The sequence below is a fragment of the Oncorhynchus gorbuscha genome, unplaced genomic scaffold (genome assembly GCF_021184085.1).
Source record: "Oncorhynchus gorbuscha isolate QuinsamMale2020 ecotype Even-year unplaced genomic scaffold, OgorEven_v1.0 Un_scaffold_1514, whole genome shotgun sequence".
NCBI classification, from domain to species: domain Eukaryota; kingdom Metazoa; phylum Chordata; class Actinopteri; order Salmoniformes; family Salmonidae; genus Oncorhynchus; species Oncorhynchus gorbuscha.
Window position 1 is genome coordinate 9,773 of NW_025746268.1, and position 25,027 is coordinate 34,799.

General features: G+C 45.9%; 1 protein-coding gene across 4 annotated transcripts; it reads right to left on the bottom strand.

The window, feature by feature from the left end:
• Positions 1–851: 851 nt before the first annotated feature.
• LOC124023151 (E3 SUMO-protein ligase NSE2-like) lies at positions 852–23,579 on the bottom strand. 4 transcript variants are annotated; one of them, XM_046337688.1, is made up of 8 exons: positions 23,439–23,453; positions 18,909–18,967; positions 18,643–18,782; positions 8,198–8,310; positions 3,511–3,664; positions 3,265–3,359; positions 2,095–2,201; positions 852–1,781 (listed from the first exon to the last, which is right to left on the bottom strand). In XM_046337688.1, the coding sequence occupies exons 3-8, from the start codon at positions 18,755–18,757 to the stop codon at positions 1,691–1,693; spliced, it is 675 nt and encodes a 224-aa protein (XP_046193644.1). In that variant the 5' UTR covers positions 18,758–18,782; positions 18,909–18,967; positions 23,439–23,453; the 3' UTR covers positions 852–1,690. The 4 variants fall into 4 exon arrangements, with proteins under 4 accessions (XP_046193644.1, XP_046193643.1, XP_046193642.1 ...); XM_046337687.1 differs by lacking the exon at positions 23,439–23,453 and adding an exon at positions 23,303–23,404; XM_046337686.1 differs by lacking the exon at positions 18,909–18,967 and having other exon boundaries at positions 23,439–23,579.
• Between the last annotated feature and the right edge of the window lie 1,448 nt (positions 23,580–25,027).

A 25,027-nucleotide genomic window follows, 5' to 3' on the forward strand; every position in this document is an offset into this window, starting at 1 on the left:
CAGAGTGGGGAGTACGGAGTATAATAATTCAGACCCAGACCTAAGAGATGGAACAGGCCGGTGAGTGTTCATTGGTTTGCCAACACAAACTAAAAACTGCTGTGAAATTAACTGTGATGAAACTAGGTTGAAAACGAGCAGATAAAGGTGGATTTTTAATTACAAAACTGACCCCGATTTAATGTGAATAAATGACTCAAAATAAATGTTGTATCGTTTGTCTGTAAATCATTTCTCCGCTCTCAATTCTGTCTGCAAATGGTGAGTACGGCATGCCCTACCCTTTAAGAGGCTACGTCCCAAACAACACCCTACGGGCCCTGGTCAATAGTAGTGCACTACACAGGGAATAGGGTGCCATTTGGAACGAAGTCATAGATGAGGTGGGGGGGAAACAATAAGCAAAGCTGCATCTGAAATCTTATTAAAAAACATGACGTAAGATTATTAAAAGATTAGCTTCACCTAGTTCCATCTCAGCACACTCTCTGTTTGTTTCTGTCCTGTGAACAAAGAGTCTTCAGTTTACATGGAGGCAGGAGGGGAGGCAGGAGAGGAGAGGCAGGAGAGGAGAGGCAGTAGAGAAGAGGCAGTAGAGAAGAGGCAGCAGAGGCAAGAGAGGAGAGGCAGGGGGAGAGGCAGGAGGAGAGGCAGGAGAGGAGAGGCAGGAGAGGAGAGGCAGTAGAGAAGAGGCAGCAGAGGAGAGGCAGGAGGAGAGGCAAGAGAGGAGAGGCAGGGGGAGAGGCAGTAGAGGGAGAGGCAGGGGGAGAGGCAAGAGAGGAGAGGCAGGGGGAGAGGCAGTAGAGGAGAGGCAGGGGGAGAGGCAGTAGAGGGAGAGGCAAGAGAGGAGAGGCAAGAGAGGAGAGGCAGGAGAGGAGAGGCAAGAGATGAGAGGCAGGAGGGGAGACAGATTTAATCACTCAACTGAATTGATTCACAGATTTCACACAATGAAATGGTCTACTTTTAGGATGGAACTGAAAATAGATATTTGATCATTTCCACATAATTTATTCAATAATCTTTTCACTTTGTATGTTACAGACATGATCTTTCTGTTGTTTGTAAGTATTTAGGAAACCCACATTCTCTGATTCATTTAGCCCAACTCTCTCAGAATAAGTAGGCTGATTATCCAGCTTCTCTCTTCATGACCTGAGTCTCCTCTCCTGATCCCTTTGTGGTGTATTCCAGGGACGACACTGCCCCCCAGTGGTCTATTACAGTAACTGCAGGTTCTCAACACCAAAGGCATAGATATTTTTAAAATGTTTTTTATTTATTTAACTAGGCAAGTCAGTTAAGAACAAATTATTATTTACAAATACGACCTACCAGGGAAAAAAAGTAGGTTAACTGCCTTATTCAGGGGCAGAATGACAGATTTTCTTTTACCTTGTCAGCTTAGGGATTCGATCTAGCAACCTTTCAGTTACTGGCCCAATGCTGTAATCACTAAGCTACCCCCCCCCAATAAACCTTTATTGAACTGACTAAAAAATATGAATCCCTTATGTATAAATAAAGCGAGGTTTTGTTATATAAAACTTCAGAATAGTGCAATTCTGTGACGAACAAATACAATCAGACACAACGGAAAAAGTCATGTTTTTTCCTCAATTAAATAAAAGTCTAATTATTATTGTCAGGTTTGATGAGTTGGCGTACCCCAGAATAGTGCCTGGGTAGTCTACTTCTTCAGGATCTGTCTCTTCATAATCTGATCTAGGATCAGGTCTCCCTGCTTCACGTCCGTGTTGCCACAGCCAACCACCGGACAGCTGTGGGACGGAGAAAAGGAATATGCTAATGAATCAATCTAATGTTTTAACTGCAACAGTTGTTTAAGTGGAAAACAAGGTGAGAAAACAGCAGGGTAGGACAGAGACGACATCACATCCTGATTGACAAGGTGCTATAGCAACAGGGTAGGACAGAGACGACATCACATCCTGATTGACAAGGTGCTATAGCAACAGGGTAGGACAGAGAGACGACATCACATCCTGATAAGACAAGATCCTAACAGTAACAGGCAGACTCAAGACAACAGAGTGTAAATGAATCGACTAAACCAGACAGTAGGAGTCTCACCGTAACTTCTTCTTCTGGTTTTGCCTGGCCTTGATCATCCCCATAATGGCGTCCCGGTCGTAGTGGTGGTTACACTTCTGGTTCTTCATGGGGTTCACCATCTCCACCTGCAGGGCCGCACAACAACATGGACACAACCAGACTGTAAGGCTTTATTGTCCTGTTGCCGGGCAGATTAGTTTACAGTGGGGGAAAGACATACCATCAGGAGGAGTAGAGACCAACCTGAGTCAGGGGACAGGTTAGATACTGAGACCAACCTGAGTCAGGGGACAGGTTAGATACTGAGACCAACCTGAGTCAGGGGACAGGTTAGATACTGAGACCAACCTGAGTCAGGGGACAGGTTAGATACTGAGACCAACCTGAGTCAGGGGACAGGTTAGATACTGAGACCAACCTGAGTCAGGGGACAGGTTAGATACTGAGACCAACCTGAGTCAGGGGACAGGTTAGATACTGAGACCAACCTGAGTCAGGGGACAGGTTAGATACTGAGACCAACCTGAGTCAGGGGACAGGTTAGATACTGAGACCAACCTGAGTCAGGGGACAGGTTAGATACTGAGACCAACCTGAGTCAGGGGACAGGTTAGATACTGAGACCAACCTGAGTCAGGGGACAGGTTAGATACTGAGACCAACCTGAGTCAGGGGACAGGTTAGATACTGAGACCAACCTGAGTCAGGGGACAGGTTAGATACTGAGACCAACCTGAGTCAGGGGACAGGTTAGATACTGAGACCAACCTGAGTCAGGGGACAGGTTAGATACTGAGACCAACCTGAGTCAGGGGACAGGTTAGATACTGAGACCAACCTGAGTCAGGGGACAGGTTAGATACTGAGACCAACCTGAGTCAGGGGACAGGTTAGATACTGAGACCAACCTGAGTCAGGGGACAGGTTAGATACTGAGACCAACCTGAGTCAGGGGACAGGTTAGATACTGAGACCAACCTGAGTCAGGGGACAGGTTAGATACTGAGACCAACCTGAGTCAGGGGACAGGTTAGATACTGAGACCAACCTGAGTCAGGGGACAGGTTAGATACTGAGACCAACCTGAGTCAGGGGACAGGTTAGATACTGAGACCAACCTGAGTCAGGGGACAGGTTAGATACTGAGACCAACCTGAGTCAGGGGACAGGTTAGATACTGAGACCAACCTGAGTCAGGGGACAGGTGAAGTTAACTTCACTCTGCGTCACAGCAACGTCCTCATCCATATCCTCATCCATATTCTCTGCTGCCTCAGGGTTCACTGATGGAGACAGAACATACACACAAGACAGGTTAACCAGTCACCATGTGGGACGTGCTGCTAGTCTACATACAACTAGTGTGTGTGTGTGTGTGTGTGTGTGTGTGTGTGTGTGTGTGTGTGTGTGTGTGTGTGTGTGTGTGTGCCTCACCTGTTTTGAGTGCGTTTCTGACGTTCTCCTTAAAGCTGACCAGCTTGACGTGGTTCTGCAGCTCTCCCTCAGACAGACTGCCGTGTGTCTCAGTGAACTTCTCCTTCACCAGAGACTTCAGTCTGAACATGGCCTCGGGCTCCTGGTTCCTCACCTGGAGAACAGGAGACAGGTAACATCAGACAGGTGCTGGGGGGGGGAGACAGGCGCTCTGGGAGGGGGGAAGACAGGTGCTCTGGGAGGGGGGAAGACAGGTGCTCTGGGAGGGGGAAGACAGGCGCTCTGGGAGGGGGGAAGACAGGTGCTCTGGGAGGGGGAAGACAGGCGCTCTGGGAGGGGGGAAGACAGGCGCTCTGGGAGGGGGGAAGACAGGCGCTCTGGGAGGGGGGAAGACAGGCGCTCTGGGAGGGGGGAAGACAGGCGCTCTGGGAGGGGGAGACAGGCGCTCTGGGAGGGGGGAGACAGGTGCTGAGGGGGGAAGACAGGTGCTGGGGGGGGAAGACAGGTGCTCTGGGAGGGGGAAGACAGGCGCTCTGGGAGGGGGGAAGACAGGCGCTCTGGGAGGGGGAAGACAGGTGCTCTGGGAGGGGGCAGACAGGCGCTCTGGAAGGGGGAAGACAGGTGCTGGGGGAAGACAGGCGCTCTGGGAGGGGGAAGACAGGTGCTGGGTGGGGGCAGACAGGCTCTCTGGGAGGGGAAGACAGGTGCTGGGGGGAAGACAGGCTCTCTGGGAGGGGAAGACAGGTGCTGGGGGAAGACAGGCGCTCTGGGAGGGGGGCAGACAGGTGCTCTGGGAGGGGGCAGACAGGTGCTCTGGGAGGGGGGCAGACAGGTGCTCTAGGGGGGCAGACAGGTGCTCTAGGGGGGCAGACAGGTGCTCTAGGGTCCTCCTGTTTCCAGGCGATCAGTTAGTCCTCCCTGGGCAGACAGGTGCTGGGGGGCAGACAGGTGCTCTGGGGGGCAGACAGGTGCTCTAGGGGGCAGACAGGTGCTCTAGGGGGGCAGACAGGTGCTCATTCGTGAACACCATAGCAAAAAGCTTTGCAATGGAAAATAAAAACGAAGAATTTCATATTGGACATGATCAGTTAGTCCCTCCCTGTTTCAGACGATCAGTTAGTCCCTCCCTGTTTCAGACGATCAGTTAGTCCCTCCCCGTTTCAGACGATCAGTTAGTCTGAAACAGGGAGGAGTTAGTCCCTCCCCTTCCAACGATCAGTTAGGTTTCAGACGATCATCTCCCCGTTTCAGGAGGGACAGTTAGTCCCTCCCTGTTTCAGATGATCAGTTAGTCCCTCCCTGTTTCAGACGATCAGTTAGTCCCTCCCTGTTTCAGACGTTCAGTTAGTCCCTCCCCGTTTCAGACGATCAGTTAGTCCCTCCCCGTTTCAGACGATCAGTTAGTCCCTCCCCGTTTCAGACGATCAGTTAGTCCCTCCCTGTTTCAGATGATCAGTTAGTCCCTCCCTGTAGTCCCTCCCTGTTTCAGACAATCAGTTAGTCCCTCCCTGTTTCAGACGATCAGTTAGTCCCTCCCTGTTTCAGACGATCAGTTAGTCCCTCCCTGTAGTCCCTCCCTGTTTCAGACAATCAGTTAGTCCCTCCCTGTTTCAGACGATCAGTTAGTCCCTCCCTGTTTCAGACGATCAGTTAGTCCCTCCCTGTTTCAGACGATCAGTTAGTCCCTCCCCGTTTCAGACGATCAGTTAGTCCCTCCCCGTTTCAGACGATCAGTTAGTCCCTCCCTGTAGTCCCTCCCCGTTTCAGACGATCAGTTAGTCCCTCCCTGTAGTCCCTCCCCGTTTCAGATGATCAGTTAGTCCCTCCCCGTTTCAGACGATCAGTTAGTCCCTCCCCGTTTCAGACGCTCAGTTAGTCCCTCCCCGTTTCAGACGATCAGTTAGTCCCTCCCCGTTTCAGACGATCAGTTAGTCCCTCCCCGTTTCAGACGATCAGTTAGTCCCTCCCCGTTTCAGACGATCAGTTAGTCCCTCCCCGTTTCAGACGATCAGTTAGTCCCTCCCCGTTTCAGACGATCAGTTAGTCCCTCCCCGTTTCAGACGATCAGTTAGTCCCTCCCCGTTTCAGACGATCAGTTAGTCCCTCCCCGTTTCAGACGATCAGTTAGTCCCTCCCCGTTTCAGACGATCAGTTAGTCCCTCCCCGTTTCAGACGATCAGTTAGTCCCTCCCCGTTTCAGACAATCAGTTAGTCCCTCCCCGTTTCAGACGATCAGTTAGTCCCTCCCCGTTTCAGACGATCAGTTAGTCCCTCCCCGTTTCAGACGATCAGTTAGTCCCTCCCTGTTTCAGACGATCAGTTAGTCCCTCCCTGTTTCAGACGATCAGTTAGTCCCTCCCTGTTTCAGACCGCTTCGATAAGTCTGGTGCCAAAGGAATACGACCTGGGTGTTATAGAGCCCCACTGTGGAGGTGGTGTCATAATACCCATAAAACCTAGCGGAGGTGGTGTCATAATACCCATAAAACCTAGCGGTGGTGGTGTCATAATACCCATAAAACCTAGCGGGGGTGGTGTCATAATACCCATAAAACCTAGCGGGGGTGGTGTCATAATACCCATAAAACCTAGCGGAGGTGGTGTCATAATACCCATAAAACCTAGCGGAGGTGGTGTCATAATACCCATAAAACCTAGCGGAGATGGTGTCATAATACCCATAAAACCTAGCGGAGATGGTGTCATAATACCCATAAAACCTAGCGGAGGTGGTATCATAATACCCATAAAACCTAGCGGGGGTGGTGTCATAATACCCATAAAACCTAGCGGAGGTGGTGTCATAATACCCATAAAACCTAGCGGAGGTGGTGTCATAATACCCATAAAACCTAGCGGAGGTGGTGTCATAATACCCATAAAACCTAGCGGAGGTGGTGTCATAATACCCATAAAACCTAGCGGGTTAAAACAGGGAAAAGGTTCCAATCTTTCCCCCCTATAGGGGATTTTAGAAACAGTTAAAATAAGGGCTGTGTTTGGTTTAATAACCATGTAAATCTCTCCAGGACAAGGTGACTTTTATCAATATATCTCTAGGACAAGGTGACTTTTATCAATATATCTCTAGGACAAGGTGACTTTTATCAATATATCTCTAAGACAAGGTGACTTATCAATATATCTCTAGGACAAGGTGACTGTTATCAATATATCTCCAGGACAAGGTGACTTTTATCAATATATCTCCAGGACAAGGTGACTTTTATCAATATATCTCTAGGACAAGGTGACTTTTATCAATATATCTCTAGGACAAGGTGACTTTTATCAATATATCTCTAGGACAAGGTGACTTTTATCAATATATCTCTAGGACAAGGTGACTTATCAATATATCTCTAGGACAAGGTGACTGTTATCAATATATCTCTAGGACACGGTGACTTTTAGCAATATATCTCTAAGACAAGGTGACTTATCAATATATCTCTAGGACAAGGTGACTGTTATCAATATATCTCTAGGACAAGGTGACTTTTATCAATATATCTCCAGGACAAGGTGACTTTTATCAATATATCTCTAGGACAAGGTGACTTTTATCAATATATCTCTAGGACAAGGTGACTGTTATCAATATATCTCTAGGACAAGGTGACTTTTATCAATATATCTCTAGGACAAGGTGACTTTTATCAATATATCTCTAGGACAAGGTGACTTTTATCAATATATCTCTAGGACAAGGTGACTTTTATCAATATATCTCTAGGACAAGGTGACTTTTATCAATATATCTCTAGGACAAGGTGACTTTTATCAATATATCTCTAGGACAAGGTGACTTTTATCAATATATCTCTAGGACAAGGTGACTTTTATCAATATATCTCTAGGACAAGGTGACTTTTATCAATATATCTCTAGGACAAGGTGACTTTTATCAATATATCTCTAGGACAAGGTGACTTTTATCAATATATCTCTAGGACAAGGTGACTGTTATCAATATATCTCTAGGACAAGGTGACTGTTATCAATATATCTCTAGGACAAGGTGACTGTTATCAATATATCTCTAGGACAAGGTGACTGTTATCAATATATCTCTAGGACAAGGTGACTGTTATCAATATATCTCTAGGACAAGGTGACTGTTATCAATATATCTCTAGGACAAGGTGACTTTTATCAATATATCTCTAGGACAAGGTGACTTTTATCAATATATCTCTAGGACAAGGTGACTGTTATCAATATATCTCTAGGACAAGGTGACTTTTATCAATATATCTCTAGGACAAGGTGACTTTTATCAATATATCTCTAGGACAAGGTGACTTTTATCAATATATCTCTAGGACAAGGTGACTTTTATCAATATATCTCTAGGACAAGGTGACTGTTATCAATATATCTCTAGGACAAGGTGACTTTTATCAATATATCTCTAGGACAAGGTGACTTTTATCAATATATCTCTAGGACAAGGTGACTTATCAATATATCTCGCTATAGATCATCTATTGACTGGTTTAGTTTAATAACACCATTACATGACTAGTATCACTGGAAAGTGACATTCTGAGTGATAACGTAGAGGATTGTAATTCCTTATCCAACAGCTACAGTAGGCTACACGCCTCCGTTTGAGGATCCACACTGATCTCCAGAATCCATCCGACAGAAAATGAACTTTGACCCCTGTAGTTCAGTACTTCACCTCTGCAGTGACACAGTTCACCACCTCAACGAAGCAGTTGATCTCCTGGTCCAGTTTGGCACACTCCAGCATCATCACCTCCAGCTTCTTCAGGACTGCGTCATTCTCAGTTCCTGTAATAATCATCACATCATACACAATTATTCATATCTCTGTATACTGTTGTTATGGTGACACAAGCTTCCAAATCGTAGACAGCATTTCATATCTCTGTATACTGTTGTTATGGTGACACAAGCTGCCAAATGGTAGACAGCATTCCATATCTCTGTATACTGTTGTTATGGTGACACAAGCTTCCAAATGGTAGACAGCATTCCATAGCTTTGTATACTGTTGTTATGGTGACACAAGCTTCCAAATGGAAGACAGCATTCCATATCTCTGTATACTGTTGTTATGGTGACACAAGCTTCCAAATCGTAGACAGCATTTCATAGCTCTGTATACTGTTGTTATGGTGACAAGCTTCCAAATCGTAGACAGCATTAAAAATCGTAGACAAGCTTCCAAATGGTAGACAGCATTCCATAGCTCTGTATACTGTTGTTATGGTGACACAAGCTTCCAAATGGTAGACAGCATTCCATATATCTGTATGCTGTTGTTATGGTGACACAAGCTTCCAAATGGTAGACAGCATTCCATATATCTGTATGCTGTTGTTATGGTGACACAAGCTTCCAAATGGAAGACAGCATTTTATATCTCTGTATACTGTTGTTATGGTGACACAAGCTTCCAAATGGTAGACAGCAGTCCATAGCTCTGTATAGTAGAACATGTGCCCAACTAGCCTGCTGGCTAGTGCTTTCCAGACTGGGCTAGTAAAAATGTCAATATACCAAAATCCTCAAGTGACATCCTTGGGTGAACCGCTCCCCTTCCTAGTTACGTCAGACAGTCAGACAGACAGACAGACAGACAGACAGTCAGTCAGTCAGTCAGACAGTCAGACAGAGAGTCAGTCAGACAGACAGACAGTCAGTCAGACAGTCAGTCAGTCAGACAGACAGTCAGTCAGACAGTCAGTCAGACAGACAGTCAGTCAGACAGACAGTAACAGACAGTAACAGACAGTCAGTCAGACAGTCAGTCAGACAGTCAGTCAGTCAGTCAGACAGTCAGTCAGACAGTCAGTCAGACAGTCCCATTGACTACATACACACTAAGATCCTGTCCAGTGAGAAGGATTCGACAACGATATTACCAGCACAGTCAAGTGTCTCTCTGATAGACGTGCCACTAACCTACCTGCTGTTTCTGCCCCAAGTGTCTCTCTGATAGAGACGTGCCACTAACCTACCTGCTGTTTCTGCCCCAAGTGTCTCTCTGATAGAGACGTGCCACTAACCTACCTGCTGTGTCTCTCTGATAGAGACGTGCCACTAACCTACCTGCTGTTTCTGCCCCAAGTGTCTCTCTGATAGAGACGTGCCACTAACCTACCTGCTGTGTCTCTCTGATAGAGACGTGCCACTAACCTACCTGCTGTGTCTCTCTGATAGAGACATGCCACTAACCTACCTGCTGTGTCTCTCTGATAGAGACGTGCCACTAACCTACCTGCTGTGTCTCTCTGATAGAGACGTGCCACTAACCTACCTGCTGTTTCTGCCCCAAGTGTCTCTCTGATAGAGACGTGCCACTAACCTACCTGCTGTTTCTGCCCCAAGTGTCTCTCTGATAGAGACGTGCCACTAACCTACCTGCTGTTTCTGCACCAAGTGTCTCTCTGATAGAGACGTGCCACTAACCTACCTGCTGTTTCTGCCCCAAGTGTCTCTCTGATAGAGACGTGCCACTAACCTACCTGCTGTGTCTCTCTGATAGAGACGTGCCACTAACCTACCTGCTGTGTCTCTCTGATAGAGACGTGCCACTAACCTACCTGCTGTTTCTGCACCAAGTGTCTCTCTGATAGAGACGTGCCACTAACCTACCTGCTGTGTCTCTCTGATAGAGACGTGCCACTAACCTACCTGCTGTTTCTGCACCAAGTGTCTCTCTGATAGAGACGTGCCACTAACCTACCTGCTGTGTCTCTCTGATAGAGACGTGCCACTAACCTACCTGCTGTTTCTCTCTGATAGAGACGTGCCACTAACCTACCTGCTGTGTCTCTCTGATAGAGACGTGCCACTAACCTACCTGCTGTTTCTCTCTGATAGAGACGTGCCACTAACCTACCTGCTGTTTCTCTCTGATAGAGACGTGCCACTAACCTACCTGCTGTGTCTCTCTGATAGAGACGTGCCACTAACCTACCTGCTGTGTCTCTCTGATAGAGACGTGCCACTAACCTACCTGCTGTGTCTCTCTGATAGAGACGTGCCACTAACCTACCTGCTGTTTCTCTCTGATAGAGACGTGCCACTAACCTACCTGCTGTGTCTCTCTGATAGAGACGTGCCACTAACCTACCTGCTGTTTCTCTCTGATAGAGACGTGCCACTAACCTACCTGCTGTTTCTCTCTGATAGAGACGTGCCACTAACCTACCTGCTGTGTCTCTCTGATAGAGACGTGCCACTAACCTACCTGCTGTGTCTCTCTGATAGAGACGTGCCACTAACCTACCTGCTGTGTCTCTCTGATAGAGACGTGCCACTAACCTACCTGCTGTTTCTCTCTGATAGAGACGTGCCACTAACCTACCTGCTGTTTCTGCCCCAAGTGTCTCTCTGATAGAGACGTGCCACTAACCTACCTGCTGTTTCTGCCCCAAGTGTCTCTCTGATAGAGACGTGCCACTAACCTACCTGCTGTTTCTGCCCCAAGTGTCTCTCTGATAGAGACGTGCCACTAACCTACCTGCTGTTTCTGCCCCAAGTGTCTCTCTGATAGAGACGTGCCACTAACCTACCTGCTGTGTCTCTCTGATAGAGACGTGCCATTAACCTACCTGCTGTGTCTCTCTGATAGAGACGTGCCACTAACCTACCTGCTGTGTCTCTCTGATAGAGACGTGCCACTAACCTACCTGCTGTGTCTCTCTGATAGAGACGTGCCACTAACCTACCTGCTGTTTCTCTCTGATAGAGACGTGCCACTAACCTACCTGCTGTGTCTCTCTGATAGAGACGTGCCACTAACCTACCTGCTGTTTCTCTCTGATAGAGACGTGCCACTAACCTACCTGCTGTTTCTCTCTGATAGAGACGTGCCACTAACCTACCTGCTGTGTCTCTCTGATAGAGACGTGCCACTAACCTACCTGCTGTGTCTCTCTGATAGAGACGTGCCACTAACCTACCTGCTGTTTCTGCCCCAAGTGTCTCTCTGATAGAGATGTGCCACTAACCTACCTGCTGTTTCTGCCCCAAGTGTCTCTCTGATAGAGACGTGCCACTAACCTACCTGCTGTGTCTCTCTGATAGAGACGTGCCACTAACCTACCTGCTGTTTCTGCCCCAAGTGTCTCTCTGATAGAGACATGCCACTAACCTACCTGCTGTTTCTGCACCAAGTGTCTCTCTGATAGAGACGTGCCACTAACCTACCTGCTGTTTCTGCCCCAAGTGTCTCTCTGATAGAGACGTGCCACTAACCTACCTGCTGTGTCTCTCTGATAGAGACGTGCCACTAACCTACCTGCTGTGTCTCTCTGATAGAGACGTGCCACTAACCTACCTGCTGTTTCTGCACCAAGTGTCTCTCTGATAGAGACGTGCCACTAACCTACCTGCTGTGTCTCTCTGATAGAGACGTGCCACTAACCTACCTGCTGTTTCTGCACCAAGTGTCTCTCTGATAGAGACGTGCCACTAACCTACCTGCTGTTTCTCTCTGATAGAGACGTGCCACTAACCTACCTGCTGTTTCTCTCTGATAGAGACGTGCCACTAACCTACCTGCTGTGTCTCTCTGATAGAGACGTGCCACTAACCTACCTGCTGTTTCTCTCTGATAGAGACGTGCCACTAACCTACCTGCTGTTTCTCTCTGATAGAGACGTGCCACTAACCTACCTGCTGTGTCTCTCTGATAGAGACGTGCCACTAACCTACCTGCTGTGTCTCTCTGATAGAGACGTGCCACTAACCTACCTGCTGTGTCTCTCTGATAGAGACGTGCCACTAACCTACCTGCTGTTTCTCTCTGATAGAGACGTGCCACTAACCTACCTGCTGTGTCTCTCTGATAGAGACGTGCCACTAACCTACCTGCTGTTTCTCTCTGATAGAGACGTGCCACTAACCTACCTGCTGTTTCTCTCTGATAGAGACGTGCCACTAACCTACCTGCTGTGTCTCTCTGATAGAGACGTGCCACTAACCTACCTGCTGTGTCTCTCTGATAGAGACGTGCCACTAACCTACCTGCTGTGTCTCTCTGATAGAGACGTGCCACTAACCTACCTGCTGTTTCTCTCTGATAGAGACGTGCCACTAACCTACCTGCTGTTTCTGCCCCAAGTGTCTCTCTGATAGTGACGTGCCACTAACCTACCTGCTGTTTCTGCCCCAAGTGTCTCTCTGATAGAGACGTGCCACTAACCTACCTGCTGTTTCTGCCCCAAGTGTCTCTCTGATAGAGACGTGCCACTAACCTACCTGCTGTGTCTCTCTGATAGAGACGTGCCATTAACCTACCTGCTGTGTCTCTCTGATAGAGACGTGCCACTAACCTACCTGCTGTGTCTCTCTGATAGAGACGTGCCACTAACCTACCTGCTGTGTCTCTCTGATAGAGACGTGCCACTAACCTACCTGCTGTTTCTCTCTGATAGAGACGTGCCACTAACCTACCTGCTGTGTCTCTCTGATAGAGACGTGCCACTAACCTACCTGCTGTTTCTCTCTGATAGAGACGTGCCACTAACCTACCTGCTGTTTCTCTCTGATAGAGACGTGCCACTAACCTACCTGCTGTGTCTCTCTGATAGAGACGTGCCACTAACCTACCTGCTGTTTCTCTCTGATAGAGACGTGCCACTAACCTACCTGCTGTTTCTGCCCCAAGTGTCTCTCTGATAGAGACGTGCCACTAACCTACCTGCTGTTTCTGCCCCAAGTGTCTCTCTGATAGAGACGTGCCACTAACCTACCTGCTGTTTCTGCCCCAAGTGTCTCTCTGATAGAGACATGCCACTAACCTACCTGCTGTGTCTCTCTGATAGAGACGTGCCACTAACCTACCTGCTGTTTCTGCCCCAAGTGTCTCTCTGATAGAGACGTGCCACTAACCTACCTGCTGTGTCTCTCTGATAGAGACGTGCCATTAACCTACCTGCTGTGTCTCTCTGATAGAGACGTGCCATTAACCTACCTGCTGTGTCTCTCTGATAGAGACGTGCCACTAACCTACCTGCTGTGTCTCTCTGATAGAGACGTGCCACTAACCTACCTGCTGTGTCTCTCTGATAGAGACGTGCCACTAACCTACCTGCTGTTTCTGCCCCAAGTGTCTCTCTGATAGAGACGTGCCACTAACCTACCTGCTGTGTCTCTCTGATAGAGACGTGCCATTAACCTACCTGCTGTGTCTCTCTGATAGAGACGTGCCACTAACCTACCTGCTGTGTCTCTCTGATAGAGACGTGCCACTAACCTACCTGCTGTGTCTCTCTGATAGAGACGTGCCACTAACCTACCTGCTGTTTCTCTCTGATAGAGACGTGCCACTAACCTACCTGCTGTGTCTCTCTGATAGAGACGTGCCACTAACCTACCTGCTGTTTCTCTCTGATAGAGACGTGCCACTAACCTACCTGCTGTTTCTCTCTGATAGAGACGTGCCACTAACCTACCTGCTGTGTCTCTCTGATAGAGACGTGCCACTAACCTACCTGCTGTTTCTCTCTGATAGAGACGTGCCACTAACCTACCTGCTGTTTCTGCCCCAAGTGTCTCTCTGATAGAGACGTGCCACTAACCTACCTGCTGTTTCTGCCCCAAGTGTCTCTCTGATAGAGACGTGCCACTAACCTACCTGCTGTTTCTGCCCCAAGTGTCTCTCTGATAGAGACATGCCACTAACCTACCTGCTGTGTCTCTCTGATAGAGACGTGCCACTAACCTACCTGCTGTTTCTGCCCCAAGTGTCTCTCTGATAGAGACGTGCCACTAACCTACCTGCTGTGTCTCTCTGATAGAGACGTGCCATTAACCTACCTGCTGTGTCTCTCTGATAGAGACGTGCCATTAACCTACCTGCTGTGTCTCTCTGATAGAGACGTGCCACTAACCTACCTGCTGTGTCTCTCTGATAGAGACGTGCCACTAACCTACCTGCTGTGTCTCTCTGATAGAGACGTGCCACTAACCTACCTGCTGTTTCTGCCCCAAGTGTCTCTCTGATAGAGACGTGCCACTAACCTACCTGCTGTGTCTCTCTGATAGAGACGTGCCACTAACCTACCTGCTGTTTCTCTCTGATAGAGACGTGCCACTAACCTACCTGCTGTGTCTCTCTGATAGAGACGTGCCACTAACCTACCTGCTGTGTCTCTCTGATAGAGACGTGCCACTAACCTACCTGCTGTGTCTCTCTGATAGAGACGTGCCACTAACCTACCTGCTGTGTCTCTCTGATAGAGACGTGCCACTAACCTACCTGCTGTTTCTCTCTGATAGAGACGTGCCACTAACCTACCTGCTGTGTCTCTCTGATAGAGACGTGCCACTAACCTACCTGCTGTTTCTCTCTGATAGAGACGTGCCACTAACCTACCTGCTGTTTCTCTCTGATAGAGACGTGCCACTAACCTACCTGCTGTGTCTCTCTGATAGAGACGTGCCACTAACCTACCTGCTGTTTCTCTCTGATAGAGACGTGCCACTAACCTACCTGCTGTTTCTGCCCCAAGTGTCTCTCTGATAGAGACGTGCCACTAACCTACCTGCTGTTTCTGCCCCAAGTGTCTCTCTGATAGAGACGTGCCACTAACCTACCTGCTGTTTCTGCCCCAAGTGTCTCTCTGATAGAGACATGCCACTAACCTACCTGCTGTGTCTCTCTGATAGAGACGTGCCACTAACCTACCTGCTGTTTCTGCCCCAAGTGTCTCTCTGATAGAGACGTGCCACTAACCTACCTGCTGTGTCTCTCTGATAGAGACGTGCCATTAACCTACCTGCTGTGTCTCTCTGATAGAGACGTGCCATTAACCTACCTGCTGTGTCTCTCTGATAGAGACGTGCCACTAACCTACCTGCTGTGTCTCTCTGATAGAGACGTGCCACTAACCTACCTGCTGTGTCTCTCTGATAGAGACGTGCCACTAACCTACCTGCTGTTTCTGCCCCAAGTGTCTCTCTGATAGAGACGTGCCACTAACCTACCTGCTGTGTCTCTCTGATAGAGACGTGCCATTAACCTACCTGCTGTGTCTCTCTGATAGAGACGTGCCACTAACCTACCTGCTGTGTCTCTCTGATAGAGACGTGCCACTAACCTACCTGCTGTGTCTCTCTGATAGAGACGTGCCACTAACCTACCTGCTGTTTCTCTCTGATAGAGACGTGCCACTAACCTACCTGCTGTGTCTCTCTGATAGAGACGTGCCACTAACCTACCTGCTGTTTCTCTCTGATAGAGACGTGCCACTAACCTACCTGCTGTTTCTCTCTGATAGAGACGTGCCACTAACCTACCTGCTGTGTCTCTCTGATAGAGACGTGCCACTAACCTACCTGCTGTTTCTCTCTGATAGAGACGTGCCACTAACCTACCTGCTGTTTCTGCCCCAAGTGTCTCTCTGATAGAGACGTGCCACTAACCTACCTGCTGTTTCTGCCCCAAGTGTCTCTCTGATAGAGACGTGCCACTAACCTACCTGCTGTTTCTGCCCCAAGTGTCTCTCTGATAGAGACATGCCACTAACCTACCTGCTGTGTCTCTCTGATAGAGACGTGCCACTAACCTACCTGCTGTTTCTGCCCCAAGTGTCTCTCTGATAGAGACGTGCCACTAACCTACCTGCTGTGTCTCTCTGATAGAGACGTGCCATTAACCTACCTGCTGTGTCTCTCTGATAGAGACGTGCCATTAACCTACCTGCTGTGTCTCTCTGATAGAGACGTGCCACTAACCTACCTGCTGTGTCTCTCTGATAGAGACGTGCCACTAACCTACCTGCTGTGTCTCTCTGATAGAGACGTGCCACTAACCTACCTGCTGTTTCTGCCCCAAGTGTCTCTCTGATAGAGACGTGCCACTAACCTACCTGCTGTGTCTCTCTGATAGAGACGTGCCACTAACCTACCTGCTGTTTCTCTCTGATAGAGACGTGCCACTAACCTACCTGCTGTGTCTCTCTGATAGAGACATGCCACTAACCTACCTGCTGTTTCTCTCTGATAGAGACGTGCCACTAACCTACCTGCTGTTTCTGCACCAAGTGTCTCTCTGATAGAGACGTGCCACTAACCTACCTGCTGTGTCTCTCTGATAGAGACGTGCCACTAACCTACCTGCTGTTTCTGCCCCAAGTGTCTCTCTGATAGAGACGTGCCACTAACCTACCTGCTGTGTCTCTCTGATAGAGACGTGCCATTAACCTACCTGCTGTGTCTCTCTGATAGAGACGTGCCACTAACCTACCTGCTGTGTCTCTCTGATAGAGACGTGCCACTAACCTACCTGCTGTGTCTCTCTGATAGAGACGTGCCACTAACCTACCTGCTGTTTCTCTCTGATAGAGACGTGCCACTAACCTACCTGCTGTGTCTCTCTGATAGAGACGTGCCACTAACCTACCTGCTGTTTCTCTCTGATAGAGACGTGCCACTAACCTACCTGCTGTTTCTCTCTGATAGAGACGTGCCACTAACCTACCTGCTGTGTCTCTCTGATAGAGACGTGCCACTAACCTACCTGCTGTTTCTCTCTGATAGAGACGTGCCACTAACCTACCTGCTGTTTCTGCCCCAAGTGTCTCTCTGATAGAGACGTGCCACTAACCTACCTGCTGTTTCTGCCCCAAGTGTCTCTCTGATAGAGACGTGCCACTAACCTACCTGCTGTTTCTGCCCCAAGTGTCTCTCTGATAGAGACATGCCACTAACCTACCTGCTGTGTCTCTCTGATAGAGACGTGCCACTAACCTACCTGCTGTTTCTGCCCCAAGTGTCTCTCTGATAGAGACGTGCCACTAACCTACCTGCTGTGTCTCTCTGATAGAGACGTGCCATTAACCTACCTGCTGTGTCTCTCTGATAGAGACGTGCCATTAACCTACCTGCTGTGTCTCTCTGATAGAGACGTGCCACTAACCTACCTGCTGTGTCTCTCTGATAGAGACGTGCCACTAACCTACCTGCTGTGTCTCTCTGATAGAGACGTGCCACTAACCTACCTGCTGTTTCTGCCCCAAGTGTCTCTCTGATAGAGACGTGCCACTAACCTACCTGCTGTGTCTCTCTGATAGAGACGTGCCATTAACCTACCTGCTGTGTCTCTCTGATAGAGACGTGCCACTAACCTACCTGCTGTGTCTCTCTGATAGAGACGTGCCACTAACCTACCTGCTGTGTCTCTCTGATAGAGACGTGCCACTAACCTACCTGCTGTTTCTCTCTGATAGAGACGTGCCACTAACCTACCTGCTGTGTCTCTCTGATAGAGACGTGCCACTAACCTACCTGCTGTTTCTCTCTGATAGAGACGTGCCACTAACCTACCTGCTGTTTCTCTCTGATAGAGACGTGCCACTAACCTACCTGCTGTGTCTCTCTGATAGAGACGTGCCACTAACCTACCTGCTGTTTCTCTCTGATAGAGACGTGCCACTAACCTACCTGCTGTTTCTGCCCCAAGTGTCTCTCTGATAGAGACGTGCCACTAACCTACCTGCTGTTTCTGCCCCAAGTGTCTCTCTGATAGAGACGTGCCACTAACCTACCTGCTGTTTCTGCCCCAAGTGTCTCTCTGATAGAGACATGCCACTAACCTACCTGCTGTGTCTCTCTGATAGAGACGTGCCACTAACCTACCTGCTGTTTCTGCCCCAAGTGTCTCTCTGATAGAGACGTGCCACTAACCTACCTGCTGTGTCTCTCTGATAGAGACGTGCCATTAACCTACCTGCTGTGTCTCTCTGATAGAGACGTGCCATTAACCTACCTGCTGTGTCTCTCTGATAGAGACGTGCCACTAACCTACCTGCTGTGTCTCTCTGATAGAGACGTGCCACTAACCTACCTGCTGTGTCTCTCTGATAGAGACGTGCCACTAACCTACCTGCTGTTTCTGCCCCAAGTGTCTCTCTGATAGAGACGTGCCACTAACCTACCTGCTGTGTCTCTCTGATAGAGACGTGCCACTAACCTACCTGCTGTTTCTCTCTGATAGAGACGTGCCACTAACCTACCTGCTGTGTCTCTCTGATAGAGACATGCCACTAACCTACCTGCTGTTTCTCTCTGATAGAGACGTGCCACTAACCTACCTGCTGTTTCTGCACCAAGTGTCTCTCTGATAGAGACGTGCCACTAACCTACCTGCTGTTTCTGCCACGTCCAGAGCAACGTCGGTCACAATGTCCATCCCCGTTCCAATATCTGTCTGACATGTTTTCAGACTAGACAGTGTGGAGTGGACTGCACTCAAGGACATGTTGAAATCTAAAACATGAAAGTATCTGAAACGAGAAATGTTAAGTTGTTAGAATATTAGGTCCCTTTGTGTTTTGGTTAATCGTGTTTGTCACATGACATTGTTTAAAAAAAAAACTTTATTAAAAAGATTTTGAATCAAAAGGTCCTACTTTCTTTTTCATGTCAGATGGTCCAGAAACATCCTCAGACAACTGCTTTCATTTTTGTTCTAATTCAAATTGATAGAAAAGGCTTAAAATTAAAAAGGTTACATTCCAGGTCATGTGACACGATTAACCAAAACACATGGTCCTGGTTATAATGAATCAACCAAAACACAGGGTCCTGGTTATAATGAATCAACATGATTAACCAAAACACAGGGACCTGGTTATAATGAATTAACCAAAACACAGGGTCCTGGTTATAATGAATCAACCAAAACACAGGGTCCTGGTTATAATGAATCAACCAAAACACAGGGACCTAGTTATAATGAATCAACATGATTAACCAAAACACAGGGACCTGGTTATAATGAATCAACATGATTAACCAAAACACAGGGACCTGGTTATAATGAATCAACATGATTAACCAAAACACAGGGACCTAGTTATAATGAATCAACCAAAACACAGGGACCTAGTTATAATGAATCAACATGATTAACCAAAACACAGGGTCCTGGTTATAATGAATCAACCAAAACACAGGGTCCTGGTTATAATGAATCAACCAAAACACAGGGTCCTGGTTATAATGAATCAACCAAAACACAGGGTCCTGGTTATAATGAATCAACCAAAACACAGGGACCTGGTTATAATGAATTAACCAAAACACAGGGACCTGGTTATAATGAATTAACCAAAACACAGGGTCCTGGTTATAATGAATCAACCAAAACACAGGGTCCTGGTTATAATGAATCAACCAAAACACAGGGTCCTGGTTATAATGAATCAACCAAAACACAGGGACCTGGTTATAATGATTCAACATGATTAACCAAAACACAGGGACCTAGTTATAATGAATCAACCAAAACACAGGGACCTGGTTATAATGAATCAACCAAAACACAGGGACCTGGTTATAATGAATCAACCAAAACACAGGGACCTGGTTATAATGAATCAACATGATTAACCAAAACACAGGGACTTGGTTATAATGAATCAACCAAAACACAGGGACCTGGTTATAATGAATCAACCAAAACACAGGGACCTGGTTATAATGAATCAACATGATTAACCAAAACACAGTGACTTGGTTATAATGAATCAACCAAAACACAGGGACCTGGTTATAATGAATCAACCAAAACACAGGGACCTAGTTATAATGAATCAACATGATTAACCAAAACACAGGGACCTAGTTATAATGAATCAACATGATTAACCAAAACACAGGGACCTGGTTATAATGAATCAACATGATTAACCAAAACACAGGGACCTGGTTATAATGAATCAACATGATTAACCAAAACACAGGGACCTAGTTATAATGAATCAACCAAAACACAGGGACCTAGTTATAATGAATCAACATGATTAACCAAAACACAGGGACCTGGTTATAATGAATCAACATGATTAACCAAAACACAGGGTCCTGGTTATAATGAATCAACCAAAACACAGGGTCCTGGTTATAATGAATCAACCAAAACACAGGGTCCTGGTTATAATGAATCAACCAAAACACAGGGACCTGGTTATAATGAATCAACATGATTAACCAAAACACAGGGACCTGGTTATAATGAATCAACCAAAACACAGGGACCTGGTTATAATGAATCAACCAAAACACAGGGACCTGGTTGTAATGAATTAACCAAAACACAGGGACCTGGTTATAATGAATTAACCAAAACACAGGGACCTGGTTATAATGAATCAACCAAAACACAGGGTCCTGGTTATAATGAATCAACCAAAACACAGGGTCCTGGTTATAATGAATCAACATGATTAACCAAAACACAGGGACCTAGTTATAATGAATCAACATGATTAACCAAAACACAGGGTCCTGGTTATAATGAATCAACCAAAACACAGGGTCCTGGTTATAATGAATCAACCAAAACACAGGGTCCTGGTTATAATGAATCAACCAAAACACAGGGACCTGGTTATAATGAATCAACATGATTAACCAAAACACAGGGACCTGGTTATAATGAATCAACCAAAACACAGGGACCTGGTTATAATGAATCAACCAAAACACAGGGACCTGGTTATAATGAATTAACCAAAACACAGGGACCTGGTTATAATGAATCAACCAAAACACAGGGTCCTGGTTATAATGAATCAACCAAAACACAGGGTCCTGGTTATAATGAATCAACATGATTAACCAAAACACAGGGACCTAGTTATAATGAATCAACATGATTAACCAAAACACAGGGTCCTGGTTATAATGAATCAACCAAAACACAGGGTCCTGGTTATAATGAATCAACATGATTAACCAAAACACAGGGACTTGGTTATAATGAATCAACATGATTAACCAAAACACAGGGTCCTGGTTATAATGAATCAACATGATTAACCAAAACACAGGGTCCTGGTTATAATGAATCAACCAAAACACAGGGTCCTGGTTATAATGAATCAACATGATTAACCAAAACACAGGGACTTGGTTATAATGAATCAACATGATTAACCAAAACACAGGGACTTGGTTATAGTGAATCAACATGATTAACCAAAACACAGGGACTTGGTTATAATGAATCAACATGATTAACCAAAACACAGGGTCCTGGTTATAATGAATTAACCAAAACACAGGGTCCTGGTTATAATGAATCAACCAAAACACAGGGACTTGGTTATAATGAATCAACATGATTAACCAAAACACAGGGACTTGGTTATAATGAATCAACATGATTAACCAAAACACAGGGACTTGGTTATAATGAATCAACATGATTAACCAAAACACAGGGACTTGGTTATAGTGAATCAACATGATTAACCAAAACACAGGGACTTGGTTATAATGAATCAACATGATTAACCAAAACACAGGGACTTGGTTATAATGAATCAACATGATTAACCAAAACACAGGGACTTGGTTATAGTGAATCAACATGATTAACCAAAACACAGGGACTTGGTTATAGTGAATCAACATGATTAACCAAAACACAGGGACTTGGTTATAATGAATCAACATGATTAACCAAAACACAGGGACTTGGTTATAATGAATCAACACGATTAACCAAAACACAGGGACTTGGTTATAATGAATCAACACGATTAACCAAAACACAGGGACTTGGTTATAATGAATCAACACGATTAACCAAAACACAGGGACTTGGTTATAATGAATCAACATGATTAACCAAAACACAGGGACCTGGTTATAATGAATCAACATGATTAACCAAAACACAGGGACCTGGTTATAATGAATCAACATGATTAACCAAAACACAGGGTCCTGGTTATAATGAATTAACCAAAACACAGGGACCTGGTTATAATGAATCAACATGATTAACCAAAACACAGGGACCTGGTTATAATGAATCAACATGATTAACCAAAACACAGGGTCCTGGTTATAATGAATCAACCAAAACACAGGGACCTGGTTATAATGAATCAACCAAAACACAGGGACCTGGTTATAATGAATTAACCAAAACACAGGGTCCTGGTTATAATGAATTAACCAAAACACAGGGTCCTGGTTATAATGAATTAACCAAAACACAGGGACCTAGTTATAATGAATCAACATGATTAACCAAAACACAGGGTCCTCGTTATAATGAATCAACCAAAACACAGGGTCCTGGTTATAATGAATCAACATGATTAACCAAAACACAGGGACCTGGTTATAATGAATCAACATGATTAACCAAAACACAGGGACCTGGTTATAATGAATCAACCAAAACACAGGGTCCTGGTTATAATGAATCAACATGATTAACCAAAACACAGGGACTTGGTTATAATGAATCAACATGATTAACCAAAACACAGGGTCCTGGTTATAATGAATCAACCAAAACACAGGGTCCTGGTTATAATGAATTAACCAAAACACAGGGTCCTGGTTATAATGAATCAACCAAAACACAGGGACCTGGTTATAATGAATCAACCAAAACACAGGGTCCTGGTTATAATGAATCAACATGATTAACCAAAACACAGGGACTTGGTTATAATGAATCAACACGATTAACCAAAACACAGGGACCTGGTTATAATGAATTAACCAAAACACAGGGACCTGGTTATAATGAATCAACATGATTAACCAAAACACAGGGACCTGGTTATAATGAATCAAGCCACCCTCGGCATATTGGAGCAGATGCCAGGATGTCCAACCCTAACCCCTGGAGAACTGGTGTGCAGGTTTTTGTTCCAGCCTTGCTCAAAACACACCTGATTCAGTTGCTCACCGAGACCTTGTGTAGTTGACTTAACGTTAAGGCAAGGTTGGAATAATAACCTGCATACGGTCACAAAACAAGTTTATCTGTAGCTACCTTCAGGTTGAATCCACGTATCACCAACAAGTGCACTGACTGGCTGTGTTGATACCTGGCCAGCCGGTTAACGTTACGCTATAATCACTAACTATGGGCGGCTAAGCAAGAGCATGTCGATAAATAGCTCGCTAACCTCACGACTTTCCTCGCTGGGATGGTTTTTACAGGTTGTAGACGTGTTCTTTAATGTGTTGGTGTCTCAATAAGAGAAAATACTAAACAACTTTAGCTGCGTAAAATGACCGGGAAAAGTTTGTTCTCGTTTCCGGTTCCTGTTGAGGTGGTCTTCTTCTTCTTCTTCGATGGGGTTTAACGGCGGTTTGCATCCAATGTTAGGGGTGCATTACCGCCACCAGCTGGACGGGGTATTGAATAAGATAATAACATTATTGATAACTATTAATAAGAATAAGAATACAAGGTCGGGAAAGAGGGAAAACGATATACAAAATAAAAAACGTCAACTAAAAAAACAACATTTATAAATATATATATATATAAATTATACTTATCCAATCACAGTCCACTCCAAAATGCTTCCCTGCGCAGGCTCAAGGCCCTGTGATGGGCTACATTAACCTATGTGGTCTAATCTCGAGGCCATCCTTCCAAATCTCAACTCATAATATGTCAAGATTAGATGAGGAATATAACTTCTAGAAATGGTATATCTATACATAATGTATCATTAAGATGAGGAATATAACTTCTAGAAATGGTATATCTATACATAATGTATCATTAAGATGAGGAATATAACTTCTAGAAATGGTAGATCTATACATAATGTATCATTAAGATGAGGAATATAACTTCTAGAAATGGTATATCTATACATAATGTATCATTAAGATGAGGAATATGACTTCTAGCAATGGTATATCTATACATAATGTATCATTAAGATGAGGAATATAACTTCTAGAAATGGTATATCTATACATAATGTATCATTAAGATGAGGAATATAACTTCTAGAAATGGTATATCTATACATAATGTATCATTAAGATGAGGAATATAACTTCTAGAAATGGTATATCTATACTTAATGTCACTATACAGCATATAGAGGAAACCTCTGTACCCACACAGACACCTGACACCAAGTCAGGTAACCCCTGTACCCACACAGACACTTGATACCAAGTCAGTTAACCCCTATACCCACACAGACACTGGACACCAAGTCAGGGGACTTAGATTGCTGTCTAAAACTCAAGTAACTACACCACATGTATTAGTTACCATGTTGTCATGTTGAACAGATTAACATCGGGTATCGGAGTAGATACCAATCATTCCCCCTCGTGGTTTTATTCCCGTGTTCAGCATCTCGGTCAGGAGACGAGAGAGAGGACTGAGAACACCACGGTCTAAGCGACCTGTGTTCAGCATCTCGGTCAGGAGACGAGAGAGGACTGAGAACACCACGGTCTAAGCGACCTGTGTTCAGCATCTCGGTCAGGAGACGAGAGAGAGGACTGAGAACACCACGGTCTAAGCGACCTGTGTTCAGCATCTCGGTCAGGAGACGAGAGAGAGGACTGAGAACACCACGGTCTAAGCGACCTGTGTTCAGCATCTCGGTCAGGAGACGAGAGAGAGGACTGAGAACACCACGGTCTAGAGCGACCAGTAACTGTTCAGCATCTCGGTCAGGAGACGAGAGAGAGGACTGAGAACACCACGGTCTAAGCGACCTGTGTTCAGCATCTCGGT

Coding starts and splice junctions, on each gene's coding strand:
- LOC124023151 (XM_046337686.1), bottom strand. CDS start 18,757: ATGTCCTTGAGTGCAGTCCACTCCACACTGTCTAGTCTGAAAACATGT. Junction 3,360..3,510: donor CAGAAACGCACTCAAAACAG/GTGAGGCACACA, acceptor TGTCTCCATCAG/TGAACCCTGAGGCAGCAGAG. Junction 2,202..3,264: donor TCACCTGTCCCCTGACTCAG/GTTGGTCTCAGT, acceptor GCGGCCCTGCAG/GTGGAGATGGTGAACCCCAT.